The sequence below is a fragment of the Equus quagga genome, chromosome 1 (assembly GCF_021613505.1).
Source record: "Equus quagga isolate Etosha38 chromosome 1, UCLA_HA_Equagga_1.0, whole genome shotgun sequence".
Classification (NCBI taxonomy): Eukaryota; Metazoa; Chordata; class Mammalia; order Perissodactyla; family Equidae; genus Equus; species Equus quagga.
In genome coordinates, this window is record NC_060267.1 from 135,302,157 (window position 1) to 135,317,172 (window position 15,016).

At 37.5% G+C, this 15,016-nt stretch overlaps 1 protein-coding gene across 1 annotated transcript in view; it reads right to left on the bottom strand.

Moving 5' to 3' along the window:
• Positions 1 to 15,016, bottom strand: part of DOCK3 (dedicator of cytokinesis 3) — a 441,430-nt gene that overhangs the window by 216,483 nt on the left and 209,931 nt on the right. The window contains exon 6 of the mRNA XM_046674809.1: positions 4,601 to 4,749. Coding sequence (XP_046530765.1) covers positions 4,601 to 4,749 — 149 coding nt within the window. The remainder of the gene's footprint in view (positions 1 to 4,600; positions 4,750 to 15,016) is intronic.

The following is a 15,016-nucleotide window of genomic DNA, read 5'->3' on the forward strand; positions in this document are numbered from 1 at the left end:
TAACTGATAATATTATTCTTTGAACAGGAGACCCGAGCAGAGATAATGGCTAGTAGATTTGAACACAACTTTGCTCATGCCCTTCTTGTATCTTAAGTTTCTAAAATTTTAGGAACATAGTAAGTGCTGATTTCTACCTGATATTATTTTAATAATTTTCACTTATGAAATGAGTGTACACATATGCAAACAGGCCAAGTTTAAGCCACATAAATTTAATCCCAGACTCTTCCAATTTTTGGCCAGATAAATAATAATTTCTAATCTCGGGAAACAAAATAAAAATTATTGTTATGTACATATGTAGAGCTCTGCATTTAATGCAAACTCTAAATAAAAGAGTACAGTACCAGTTTAGTTTCTATCCTTGGAAGTTCTAACTCAGTGCTAAATCAGATGGGACACACAGTATTCACTCTAAGAGAATAGAACAAAGACGAAATAACTCATGGACTAGAAATACTGGCAATAATTTACCTGGTTTTAAGACTCACACTTAAAAATAATCTGATGGGGGGGGGGAGCCAGTCTCATAGAGCAGCACTTAAGTTCACATGTTCCGCTTCAGCAGCCTGGGGTTCGCCAGTTCAGGTGCAAATCTACACACTACTTGTCAAGCCATGCTGTGGCAGGTGTCCCACATATAAAGTAGAGGAAGATGGGCATGGATATTAGCTCAGGGCCAGTCTTCCTCAGCAAAAAGAGGAGGATTGGTGGTAGGTGTCAGCTCGGGGCTAATCTTCCTCAAAAAAAAAAAATCAGATAGATGGTCAGGTTCTACATAAAGTATAAGTATCTGAGATCATATATAAGTATCTGAGATCAGTTCGGGGTGCAAACAGCAGCTCTACCACTCACTATGCAACGCTGGAAAAAGTACTTCTGAGCCTCAGCTTCCTCGTTAGGTAAAATGGAGCTCCTGTCTAGGAAGAGCACAATAGCATTTCATTGTAACAGTGCATATAAGTTAGAATATGCACTTGCTACAGTAATATACAGGTAGAGGTACTGAATAAACTATTAAAAGCTGTTATTAGTAACTTCTGAAATAGGTTCTGAAAAGGCAGAGCTATAATATCTGTGTAAGAGCTTACAGAAAAGGCATAAAAGTTTAAAATGATATATAATTAATATTAATTATATCAGTCAAAATGTAAAAATACATTTAGCAAACACTGCACATTCACCACTTGCAAACATATGCTAAGCTTCAATATTTTATGGCATTTATAAAAGTGGGGTGGAATAAGAAGTGTGGAACTATCAGGGCATAAAATAGGAACAATGGATATGTTTATCAGTGTTCAGGTGTTGCATGGAACAGTCTCCTTTATGTAACCTAACGGTATGAAATGACTATTTTTTGCAGTATACCATCTCTTCTTTCAATGTAAGAAGGAAAAGTTTTTAAAAAGTTAGTTCAAGTGAGAACCAGATAGAAGAGTCTTATCAGTTTTGGGGACAATATGTCTTTTTTCATTAATAATGACAGACCTACAAAGTTCTCATTTAAGGTTTTAGGTGATTATATTTTCCACCTGTGGGAAAAGGGGAACATGGAAAGAAGAGGAAAAGAGGAAGGAAAGAAGTGTAAGGGGAGGGAGAAAGGAAGGAAGAAGATACACAGAAGGGGTGAGGGGAACAGGGGAGAGGGGAAGGAGAAGGAAAGTTGGGGAGGGGCATGAAACTATGTTCCTAATTTTTATTTATTAAAATGGACATATAACTGCTCCTCCCGACACACACACACACCCCCGCACACACACACATACACACTCTTGTTGAGAAAAATTTATTAATGAAGGTGGAATAGCTGTTTAATTTACTGGCAGGTATTTATAATGGTCTTTGACTTTTTCAAATATAATTTGAACTTGTTTTCAAGCTATCATCTTTATGTTTTCAGATTTGACTGCAAAATCTGATTGGTCTGTTTTCCAAGTTTTATTATAAAGAGGTATTGATATTTCTAAAATATTTCTCTTCTTTAGTTACTGGTATGTATAGCTGTAGTTAAACTGCAACCTAATGACTTATACCACTGTGTGTCTTCAGTTCAAGTATAACAATTTGTTTGGTACATAGTAAAGTTATGTTTGCAATTATTACTATTATTGATTTTTTAAGTAAATGAAATGATCCCATTTTATAACATAGTACTGTTTGAAACGCAGGAGACAGGATCGGTAGTTATGCTGTAAGTTAACATACTCTATTTTGCTAAGATTTTTATTGCCCCAAGATAGATATAGAGAATACTGTCTTATCTATGGTACACCTAAATCCATGTAATATTACACATGAAGTCTGTGGTGTGTGCCAAGCAACCCTATTAACAGTCAAGAGAGGGTGTAATTTAATGAAACAAACAAAGATAGGATGTTATCACTTCAAAAGGTCACAAATAGCCAATTTACTTTTCCTCTCTACTGATGAACAGTACCACTCTTGGTTGGATCCACTGCTTATTAGATTCTGTGTTTCCTCTTTCCTGATTTTCTCTTCCACTTCTACAAGAACACATTCTCAAGTCCCTTCTAAGAAAGGGGCTATGAAAGGTAATTTCTGTATCCTTGAATACTTTAAAATGGCTTTATTTGGCCCTTACACTTGATTAGATAATTTGGTTGTTTATAAAATTCTGGCTGGCAAATTATTCCCCTACAGAATTTTGAAGATATTACTTCATTAATAGCATCCAGTGTTACTAATAAAACTTTTGAGACTGGTGTGATTCTTATTCTTTTGTAAGAAGACCTGTTTTTCTGTCTGAAAACCTTTTAGTATTTTCTCTTCATGCCTCGAATACTGAAATATCCTAACATGCCTTGCTGTGGTTTTCTCCCCCCGACCCATTCATTATATTAGGTATTTGGTGGTTTCTTTCTATCCTAAAGCTCCTGCTCTTTGGCTCTGGGAAATTCTTTTCTGTCATTTCTTTAGAATTTCCTCTTTACTGCCTTTGTTCTTTTTCTAGAAATTATAATGTCTGATATTGGACCCCCTGGATTGAACCTCTGTATTGCTCTTCTTTCCTCAACTATTTCCCATCTTTTTGTTTTATTTCCCTAGAGATAACATAAAAATTATCTTTCTGTTTTCTTCCTGAATGCTTTATTTTGGAAATCACGTTCTCCATTACTTTTTCAAAGCATTTCATTCTACATAATGGATATTAATTCTCTTTGAGGATACTCAGAGATTTTTTTTAAAGTTCTTTAGTTCTCTCTGAGGTCAGGTTATTTCCTCTAGGGGAAGCTATTTTGTTTATACTGGTCTCTCTTCCCTGTGGAAGGATTTCTTCAAATACCTGATAATATTTGATTGTCCATTCAAGTTTAAAAGGCACTAGAAGAAGTGTGGGGAGTTTTTTGTACATGGGTGGGTGACTAGCAAGCTTCTCCTTCTAGTATGTGGAAGTGATCTGGTCATTACACTTTGAAACCCTTAAATGCCACAGTATGAAGGGCTTTGCAATAAGCTCCCAGTTCAAACTTTCCCAGTATCCCCCCAGGCAGTTGTTCTGTGTATTTGTTTATCTGAAAGAGAAACACCTGGCTGCCAGGCTTTCTGCTCATGGTGGTAGATTATTCCTTTTATATACTTAAGCAATTCCCCTTTGTTAAGTTTCAAGGCACACTCCCATCCTCCATGATTCTGGAACCTGCAGGGCAGACCAGTTGGTTAATTAGCTAAAGTTTCCTTCACATATACTGGGGCATCCTCTGTCACTAGTTATCTACTTTCCAGGTTCTAGAAATGGGTTCATCTATCTCCATCATTGCTAGGCTCCCTCCCATTTTTTAAAATTTTCTATAATTTAAACGATGTCTTGAGAAGGAGAGGAGCTAAAGACTTGTACTAAAATACACTTGAGGTATGTGTAGGGGTGTGTGTGTGCGTGTGTGTGTGTGTGTGTGTGTATCTTAAATAGGAAGCAACCTGGTCACTTCAAAGTTCAATGTACCCGATTTTAAGAGAATGACAACAGCTCCTGAAAATTATATCAATATTAAATCTAGAAAGAAATAAAATCAGAAAACTATCTACTCTAGTTTTCCATGCCAAAGTCTTAGAATTTTACTTTTATGGCAATAGCAAATAATCATACACACTGCATAACACAGGACTATTTTTGAATGACAAATTAGTTAAGAATATCCTAAAGTACAGATGTAGACAGTTTCCCATTTGTAGTAATGCTTATTCATATTCATTGTATGGCTATAAAATGTAAAGGACACCAAATTCACATGGGAAAAAAAGGTACTAAAAGATGAAATAAAAATGTATTCTGATTACTGAGGTCTGGAATCAAGGAATTTGCGCTAGAAGAGATCTCAGAGGATAATATAGTCCAATTATTTAATTTTCCAGAAGTGAAAATAGAGGCTGAGAGAGTTTCTGTGAGTAGAAACAGTGAGTCTCCTTTGCTAAACTAAAAGAAACAGTTACTTATAATAAAAATGATCAAAGTTTAGTGGAGAATATAACAACATCTTTTAATCATTAAAGAGAACCTCTGATCAGGTACAAAATCTATGAGAAATGAGTTATCAGAAATGAAACTAAGAGATGCCCAAATGATACTCATACTTACTCATTACCCCAGTCCAGGCGTACGGTGATGTGCCGCTTAACCTCCCTCACCTGATCCTGAGTCAGGTGACCAGACAGTAGCTGCCTTCGAAGGTCAATAAGTTCATTCATCACATGGCGTAGCTTGTAGAAAAGATCTACTTTGTGTTTCTGGAAGGGCATTTTTGGTATTGGATGAAATAAAAAAGGGATACAGGAAGGGAATGAAAAAAGAGAAAGAAGTAGTTAAAATATGGAAAGTGCTCATTTCTCTGAATCTCTTAGGCAATGTAAAGAAGAGCTTATTTAAGAGTCTTAAAACAAAGCCCTTAGTTCCTAATGTCTAAAAACCTCCACACAGTGACATCTAATAAGCAATATAATTGATCTGGATCATACAAAGTATTGTTTGTTTATTTTTACTCCATCCTGGACTATTCATTTTCCAGTAAATAAAAGTTACTAAACTTAATCAGAATGGAATGTTACACAGAAGCCTAGAGCTGTTTTGCCTGACAGAAGTTACTCTGTATGTAACAACAAAGATTTCACCCATCCAGTAACATCTCTGGTTTCCCCAAGAGGGATACTCAAGTTGAGGGAAAGAGAGAAAGAATCACTTGCCCTATTTTGAAGGAACTAAGGTTTCAACACAAAGCTGCAGTCTCTGGAGTGAGATTCACTTCAGGTTTCCAGGCCTTATCTAGCTTTAATTAGCTTTCTGTAAATAAATTGTGTTCCTAGTGTCAGAGATTTCCACCTTTTCAGTTTAATAAAAAACGTCTCCTTTTTAAGAGTTAAGTAGAAACATCTTAAGAAGCTTAATTATGGACATCATAGAGATTTTAACCTTACAAATAAGAAATATAAGTGCCATGACAGTAGGAGCTTGAGCAAAAATATTTACTTAAGAATATAGATTTTAAAACTAAAGCCCTATTTGCTCACAAGTGAAATCTTGATTTTGGAATTTTAGGTTTCTGTTATAGAGAAGCATATATTTATATGATAATTAAAATTCTTAGAATTTATCTATAAAGAATGCTTTTAAAGGCAGATCAACCTGTACCACAGTGTTAGTAAAGTTTCTATCTGAGATTTCCCCTAAAAAAGACGCTTGCCAAAATAAGCTTGATTTAAGCGGCTATAAATAAAACTAATTATAAAGCAAATTACAAACCAGTAGAAACAGTTAGTTTTTATGTGCAATGATCTTATGAGTAAAATGTTTGGAACACCATATTACTTAAAAACCATCTAACAGACATTAGACTTTTAAAGGTCCATCTTAAAGAAAAATTTTTAACTAGAAGATCTTAGAAATCAACCACTCTAACTACATCATTTCAAATAGCATGCTGCCCTGTCTTCACTCAATGAACATATGAAGAAAACTTAAGCACCTTGATGGTACACAACGCAGGCAGAAGGTCAGAACTCACAAATTCTTGCCACCTCAAAAAGCAACAAGCCTAAGCAAATTGTATCATCTGGAAAATTGAGATCTTGAGGATAAGCAATAAAGGCAATGTAGTGTTTGCTTCCAGTACATGCATTTCTTTTTGATAAAACAGGGCCACCTGTCTAGGTTATAGAAAGTCAGAATTATTTTTTTCCCATCAAACCATATACAATAATCCACTGCATACATACACAAACATTGATTCACTCACTCAATTAACAAATGCTTCTGGAGCACCTGCTGAGTGCTTTCACTTCGTTGTGATCAAAAATCCCTACCTCTTATGGTGCTTTTATTCTGGAGAGCAGAGACAGACCACAGGCAAATATACAATGGTAGCAATAAGTTCTACGAAGGAAAATTAAAGCAGAGTAGGGACAGTGGGTGGCTAAGGGTGGACTGGCTGGAGAGTGGAAGAAGGTTATCACTTCCAGTAGGGTGGCCAGGGAAAAGTTTCTTTGGGAGCTGAACTTTAAATAGAAACCTGAATGAAATAAGGTGTAGCCATTTTGGAAAACTGGGGAAGTTTTAGAGGCATATGAAACAGAAAGAGCAAACGCCCTGATGTGGAAGTGAACTCAGCATTTTCATTGAGAACAGAGAGGTCAGTACACCTGAAGCACAGTGAACAAGGAAGATGCAGTCAGAGAGGCAACAGGGATCAGATTAGGCGGGCCTTTGTAAGCCATGTTAAGAGGTTTGGTTTATATTCCAAGCAAGATGGGAAGCCACTGGTGATTTGGAGCAGAAGAGTGGTGTAATATGACTAAAGTCTTGAAAGTATCACTCTGAAGCTCTGTTGAGGATAAAACAGGAAAAGACAAAGAGAAAAGTGGGAATTCCAGTCAGGAGGCTATTTATTACAACAACCCATAGGATGATGGCTGACTGGATGAAGGTAAGAATGGTGATGGTAAAAATGTGGGGGCTTGGAGTTTTGACAAGTTTTGAATGTAGACCTGTCAGGATCTGCTGATAGATGTAGAATATGAATGTAGTAAATGATCACTCTTTTTCCTGGCCTGGAGAGCATGTCTGAAAGAGGGAAACAAGGTTCAATTTGCACATGTTAAGTTTGACATTGAGTTAGAGGTCACAAAAGTGAGAGTATCTAGCAGAGGAAAGTAAGGAGTAACCAGTGAGGTGAGAGGAAAAACAGGAGAATATTGGAAACAGGGTATTAAGGAGGACTTTGTCAAATGCACTGAGAGGTTAAATAAAATATAGACTGAGAATTGGGCACTGGCTCTGGTACTGTAGTGGCCATCAATGACCTCTACAAAGGTAGTTTTGATAGAATGGTTGGAGTGAGTTCAAGAGCAATGGGAGAAGAGGGAATGGAGACGGAGCACAGAAAACCCTTCTGGAGAATTTTCAGCATTTCCAGCAGAGAAATGTTGCAGCAGAATGGAGTTGTGTGATGAAGGGGAAGTTTTTAAAGATGAGACAAAATTTCAGGCTGTTTGTATGCTAGAGGGAATGATCTAGAACAGAGGGAGAATTTGATGATGCAGGTGTTAAATCTTTGAGTAGCCAAAAAGAGATGGGTCCTGGGCAAGAGGGGAGGTTTTGCTTAGGCTGGATACTCTACCTACTGTCACAGAGAGGAAAAGCATAGAATACGGGTAATAACACAAGTAGTTGAGAGGTTTGGTGATAGGAGAACTAAATTTTTTCTCTGGCTGCTTAATTCTCAAAGAAATAAAAAGCAAGGTCATAGCTCAGAGTGAGTGGGGTGGGAGGGGGTGTTAGAGGTTTGAGACTAGAGGAGAATATGTAAAACAGTTTCACAGAGAGTGGTAACGCAAATTGGTAGGGGAAAGTTGATTCAACTGCCAGATGGTTTTGAGATTTGTGAACACTAATTAAAAGTGCAGTTGTTAAGCAAAATAATCCACACAGAGAAAGACAAACACTGCATGATTTCACTCATATGTGGAAGATAAAAAATACATGGATAAATAGAACAGATTAATAGTTACCAGAGGACAAGGGGGTTGGAGGTTGGGCAAAAGGGACAAAGGGGCACAAATGTATGGTAATGGATAAAAATTAAGACTAATGGGGTTGAGCACAATGAAGTGTATTCAGAAATTGATAAATAATAATGTATACTCGAAATTACACAATGTTATAAACCATTATGATCTCAATAAAATTATTTGAAAAAATTAAAATAAAGTACAGTTGTTTCTTTTTAAGCAAAGTATACTGAAGTATGTCTGATATACTGAAATTGATACTGAAATATCATGTTTATATGTATGTGTGTATATATATATTTATGTGTATGTGTATATATGCACACACACACACAATATCTATGCAACACACATATAAACAATATCAATGCAAGAATATACTAATATAATCTTTTAAGGCACTATATAGTTATTTTTTTAATCAAGAGTTTCTAGTTATTTTTTTAATCAAGAGTTTCTAAAGGATTATATTTTCCAAAGATGACTATAATATCTCCACCCCAAGAGATCTTCTGCAAAAATGTGACCTTTACACTCCTCCAATATGAGGTAGAGTCTATTTCTTCACACCCTTGCACCTGGGCAGGTCATGAGACTGCTCTGACTGACAGAACACAACAGCAGTGAGCTAGGCTAGTTCTAGGCACAGCCCTTAACTAGCCTGGCAGCTTCTGCTTCCTGCCTCTTGGAATACATACTCTTGGGAGGTTCCCTCTCAGAATCCAGCTGCCACACTGTGAAAAGTCCAAGCTACATGGAGAGGCCACAAGGAGACACTCCAGTAAGCAGTCCCAGCTGAGTGAGTGAGCCAGCCATTTTAGATGCCATGCCTAGTCTAGTCGAGCCTTCAGAGGACTACAGCTCCTACCAACATCTGACTGCAACGGAATGAGAAACCCTATGTAAAAACTGTCCAACTAAGCTCATTCTATCAAGAGAAGAATGAAATATAATAAATAGTTGTCTTCAGCCACTAAGCTTTGGGGTAGTCTGTTATGTAGATAACTGGAACAATTGTACAGTATTTTTTTACAATAGACTATGTTACTATTTCTAATTATATAAAGCTGGGAATGCTATCCCTGCACTACAATGAAATGGATCATAAAATCAGAAAGCAGCACTATTATGACAACCAATTTGCTGCTAATTTATTTGTCCAGGCCAACCTAACAAACTCTTTGACCAGAAGCCCTAGCACTAAAGGCTCCACCAGCATTGCTCTGACACCACACTGCACTCTTGGGTTTATTAGCAGGAGAGTTCTCTTCTCTAATAGTAACACATACTATTCAAGGTGAGCAATCTGGGTGACTGGCCAAAGAGCACACAATTTACCTAGGATCACTTGATGCCACATGACAGCTGAATATGCCACTTAGGCTGAACAATCCTTGTCTACTAAAAGGTCTGCTCTGAGGGGATTAAAATAACAGTATAATTAGGTTGGGCACTAACGTTCAGCTTTCCTGCATCCCTAGTTCCTGTCACTGATAAAATAAAAACAGGAAAAAAAAAAAAGGAGATCTCATCAAGATGGTGGTGTAGGCAGATTCTGAATTAACCTCCTCCCACGAACACAACCAGGTTACAACAATGTTTGGAACTATTACCCCGGAGAGAAAACTGAAAACTGGATAAAAAGAACCCTCACAACAAGGGACAGTCTTGACTGAAGCGGAAGAAGGAGAAATTGCTTCTGGAGACAAAAAAAGCCACCTTCATGAGCCACAGAGATTCATAGGCAGCCAGGTGGGAGCCACCCTAAGGTATGTAGCCCTCCCTGGAGAAATGGGGACTTTAGGGGGGGTACATTACCACTATAAGCATGCTTCAGACTCAGCACAACTGAGATGAGTGTCCTGCTCTCTGGCTTCGCTGGCTATTAACCACAATGGGGAATACCCCTAGAAAAGCTATCAGAGAAAGCCGAAAAAACCCAGCTCTTAAAAGGCTCATTCACTAATTCACCCATCTCAGAGAGCAACCTAAAATCACCAGAAAGAAGGCTGAACAGTCCTTTGGTGAAGAGAAACTCACCTGGTAGGCAGTGGGTGCATCTCGGTGAGAGGTGAGACCTCTCCAGAGACTGAGACATTGGTGGCATCCATTGTTGTGACCTAGTACAGGCGCGCTGACACAGACACTGGAAGACGACATTGAAGCTCTTCCCCTGGCCCATTAGCCCAGGGGTCTGCCACACTCACTAGAGCACAGATTTAATCCAGTTCAGCCAGGGTAGGCCCTAGGGACCAGCCCCATCCAACAGTAAGCCCTGAGGCTACTTGTCGGCCTGTATAGACTGGGTGCCTTGATCCTCTACAGGCAGGTGAATGTGTCTGCCTCTGTGTGGCAGGGCCTGTATGAGGACCAGGTGAACTGTGGGGGGCACTGGTGGAGAGGTGGCAGCCTCTGAGGAAAGTGGATACACTCAAGGGGGTTGGGAAGTGTGCACAAGCCAGGATTGTGTTGAGAGTGTCTGTGTACCTGTCGCAAGTAAGGCTTATCAGTGGCAGAAGACCTGAGCTTCACAAACAGCTACAAAGAGGGTTAGCCCCACCTATCAAAGCCTGAAACAATTGGGTGCTCCTGTGCCTAGGGTCAGGCCCACTCAACTGTAATCCTAAGAGTGCTGACAACAGCCTTGCAGGCTGAAGCCTACAGCAACTGCAAACCCCTGAGCCTGGCAATCAGTTACACTAGGCACCTACCCAATTAATAGGAAAACTGCAACAGGAGTGTGCTATTAGACCTTGCAGCCAACAGTGCTGGGGCGCCCCAAAAATGATTTACAAACAGCCGGCCAGGGAGGGAAAGACTAGACTGCCTAGGTACCTGCAGTAAGAGCAACCCTGCCACAGGACAGGGACACAAGTAGCCCAAACAAGGGTCACTCCAGGATCATTTGGACTGGTGATGAGAGGGAGGCTTACTGCTGGGCCTCAGAAAGCTTCTCTTACATAAGGCCACTTCTCACAGATCAGGAGATGTAGCTGACTCATCTAATATATAAATATAAGCACAGAGAAAGAAGCATGATGAGGAGACAAAGGAATACATTCCAGGCAAGAGAACAGTACAAAACCTCAGAGAAAGAAGTAAATGAAACAGAAATAAGCAACCTACCTGACAAAGAGTTCTAACAAAAACTTATAAGAATGCTCACTGATATTGGGAGAAAGCTGGATGAACACAGTGAGAACACCAACAAAGAATTGTAAAATATAAAAAAGCACCAATCAGAAATGAAGAATACAATACTGGAAATGAAAAATGCACTAGAGGGACTCAATAGCAGAGTAGACGATACAGAAGAACAGATCAGCAAGCTGGACAAAACACTAGAGGAAATCACCCAAGCTGAACAGATAAAAGAAAAAAGAGTTAAAAAGAATGAGAAGAGTCTAAGGGAACTCTGGGACAATATCAAGTGCACTAACATTCATCTTATAGGTGTCCCAGAAGGAGAAGAGACAGACAAAAGGGGCAGAGAATCTATTTGAAGAAATAATAGCTGAAAACTTTCCTAAGGTAAGGAAGAAAACAGACATCCAAGTACAGGAAGCACAGAGAGCACCAAATAAGATACGCACAAAGAAGTCCACACAAAGACACATTATAATTAAAATGTCCAAAACTGAAGATAAAGAGACAATCCTAAAAACGGCAAGAGAAAGGCAACAAGCGACATACAAAGGAAAGCCTGTAAGGCTTTCGGTGGACTTCTCAGCTGAAACCCTACAGGCGAGAAGGGAGTGTCATGACATATTTAAAGTGCTGAAAGGAAAAAAACCTAGAGCCAAGAATACTCTATCCAGCAAGGTTATCATTCAGAATGGAAGGAGAGATAAAGAGCTTCCCAGACAAGCAAAAATTAAATGAGTTTATCACCAAGAAACCAGTTCTACCAAAAATATAGAAGGGACTTATTTAAGTGGGAAAGAGAAGACCACAAATAGGGATAATAAAATTATTTTTTTAAAACTTGGCAATAAAATCAGTGGTAAAGGCAAAAATATAGTAAAGGTACCAAATCAACCACCTATGAAAATAATATGAAGGTTAAAAGACAAAAGTACTAAAATTATTCATTTCAATGATAAGAGTGAAGTGGATAGAAACACACAAAACAAGAGATTAGATACGATTTGAAAAACATAAAATGTGGGAGGAGGGGAGTAAAAGAGTAGAGCTTTTAGACGTCAAGCTAAAGAGACTATCCCACTCAATACAGATTGCTATATAGGTAGGATATTATATAGGAACCTCATGATAATCACAAACAGAAACCTATAATAAGGAAACAAGTAAGAGGAAAGAAATCAAACATATTACTAAAGAAAGCCATCAAACCACAAGGGAAGAGAGCAAGAGAAGAAGAAAGGAACAGAGAAGAACTAGTAAAACACCCAGAAAAAAAAAAAAAGCAAAAAAAGGCATTAAATACATTTTTATCAATAGCTACTTTAAATGTCAATGGACAAAATGCTCCAATTAAAAGGCACAGGGTGGCCAATGGGACAAAAAAACAAGACCCATATATATGGATAAAAAAATAAGACCCATATATATGCTGCATAAAGAGACACACTTCAGACCTAAAGATACTCACAAACGAAAGTGAAAGGATGGAAAAAGATACTCCATGTAAATGGCAAAGAAAAGGAAGCAGGGGTAGCAATACTTCCATCAGAGAAAATAGACTTTAAAACAAAAACTGTAACAAGAGACCAAGAAGGGCACTACATAATGATAATGGGAACAATCCAACAAGACGATATGCACTTGTAAATATGTATGTACCCAACATAGGAGCACCTAGATATGTAAAGCAATTACCAACAGACATACAATGAGAAATAGACAGTAACACAATAATAGTAGAGGATTTTAACACTCCACTTACACCAATGGATAGATCATCCAAACAAAACATCAATAAGTAAACATTAGCCATAAATGACAAATTTGACCAGATGGACTTAGTACATATATATAGAACATTCCATACAAAAACCACAGAATACACATTCTTCTCAAATGCACATGGAACATTCTCCAGGAATGATCACATCTTAGGCCACAAAACAAGTCCCAATAAATTTAAGAAGACTGAAATAGTACCATGCATCTTTTCTGACGACAAAAGTAGGAAACTAGAAGTTAACCACAGGAAGAAAAGTCACAAAAATGTGGAGATTAAACAAAATGCTACTGAACAACGCTTGGGTTAATGAAGAAACCAAAGGAGAAATTAAAAAATACCTGGAGACAAATGAAAATGAAAATACAACATGCCAAAATCTATGGGATACAGTAAAAGCGGTTCTAAGAGAGAAGGTTATAGCAATTCAGGCCTACCTCAACAAAAAAGAAAAATCCTAAATAAACAATCTAACAGTACACCTAAAGGTACTGTAAAAACAACAACAAACAAAACCCCAAATCAGCAGAAGGAAGGAAATAATAAAAATAGAGCAGAAATAAATGAAATAGAGACTAAAAAAAATAGAAAAAATTAATGAAATCAAGAAGTAGTTCTTTGAAAAGATAAACAAAATTGAGAAATCTTAGCTAGACTCACCAAGAAAAAAAAGAGAGAAGGCTCAAATAAACAAAATCAGAAATCAAAGAGGAGAAATTACAACGGACACCTCAGAAATACAAAAGATTTTAAGAGAATACTATGAAAAGCTATACGCCAACAAATCTGATAATCGAGAAGAAATGGATAAACTCTTAGAATCATACAACCTTCCAAAACTGGACCAAGAAGAAGAAGCAAATTTGAATAGACCAATCACCAGTAAGGAGATCAAAACAGTAATCAATACACCACGATGTTATACACCACATTAACAAAGTGAGGAATAAAAAAAAAACCATGATCATCTCAATAGATGCAGAGGAAGCATTTGAGAAGATCCAAAAGCCATTTATGATAAAAACTCAACAAAATGGGGATAGAAGGAAATTACCTCAACATAATAAACGCCATATATGACAAACCCACAGCCAATATCATACTTAATGGGGAAATGTCCATACTACCCAAAGCAATCTACAGATTCAATGCAATCCCAATCAGAATCCTAATGACATTCTTCACGGAAATAGAACAAAGAATCCTAAAATTCATATGGGGCAACCAAAGACCCTGAACTGCTAAAGCAATACTGAGAAAAAGGAACAAAACTGGAGACATCACAATCCTTGACTTCAAAATGTACTACAAAAGCCAAAATGATCAAAACAGCATGATACTGGTACAAAAACAGGCACACAGATCAATAGAACAGAATTGAAAGCCGCGAAATAAAACTACATATCTACAGACAGCCAAAAATTATATGATCATCTCAACAGATGCAGAGAAAGCATTTGACAAGATACAGCATCCATTCATGATAAAAACTGTAAGTAAAATGGGTATAGAAGGAAAATACCTCAACATAATAAAGGTCATATATGACAAACCCACAGCTAATATCATCCTCAATGGAGAAAAACTGAAATCTCTCTCTCTAAGAACAGGAACCAGACAAGGATGCCCACTGTCACCACTCATTTAACATAGCATTGGAAGTCCTAACCAGAGCAATCAGGCAAGAAAAAGAAATAAAAGGGATCCACATTGGAAAAGAAGAAGTGAAACTGTCACTCTTTGCAGATGACATGATTTTATATATAGAAAACCTTAAAGAATCCACTAAAATCTTTTAGAAATAATAAATGAATACAGTCAAGTCGCAGGATACAAAATCAACCTACAAAAATTGGTTGCATTTCTATACACTAACAATGAAGTAGCAGAAAGAGAAATTAAGAATACAATTTCATTTACAATCACAACAAAAAGAATAAAATACCTAGGAATAAACTTAACCAAAGATGTGAAAGACCTGTACACCAAAAACCATCAAACATTGAAAGAAACTGAAGATGACACAAAGAAATGGAAAGATATTCCATGCTCTTGGATTAGAAAAACTAA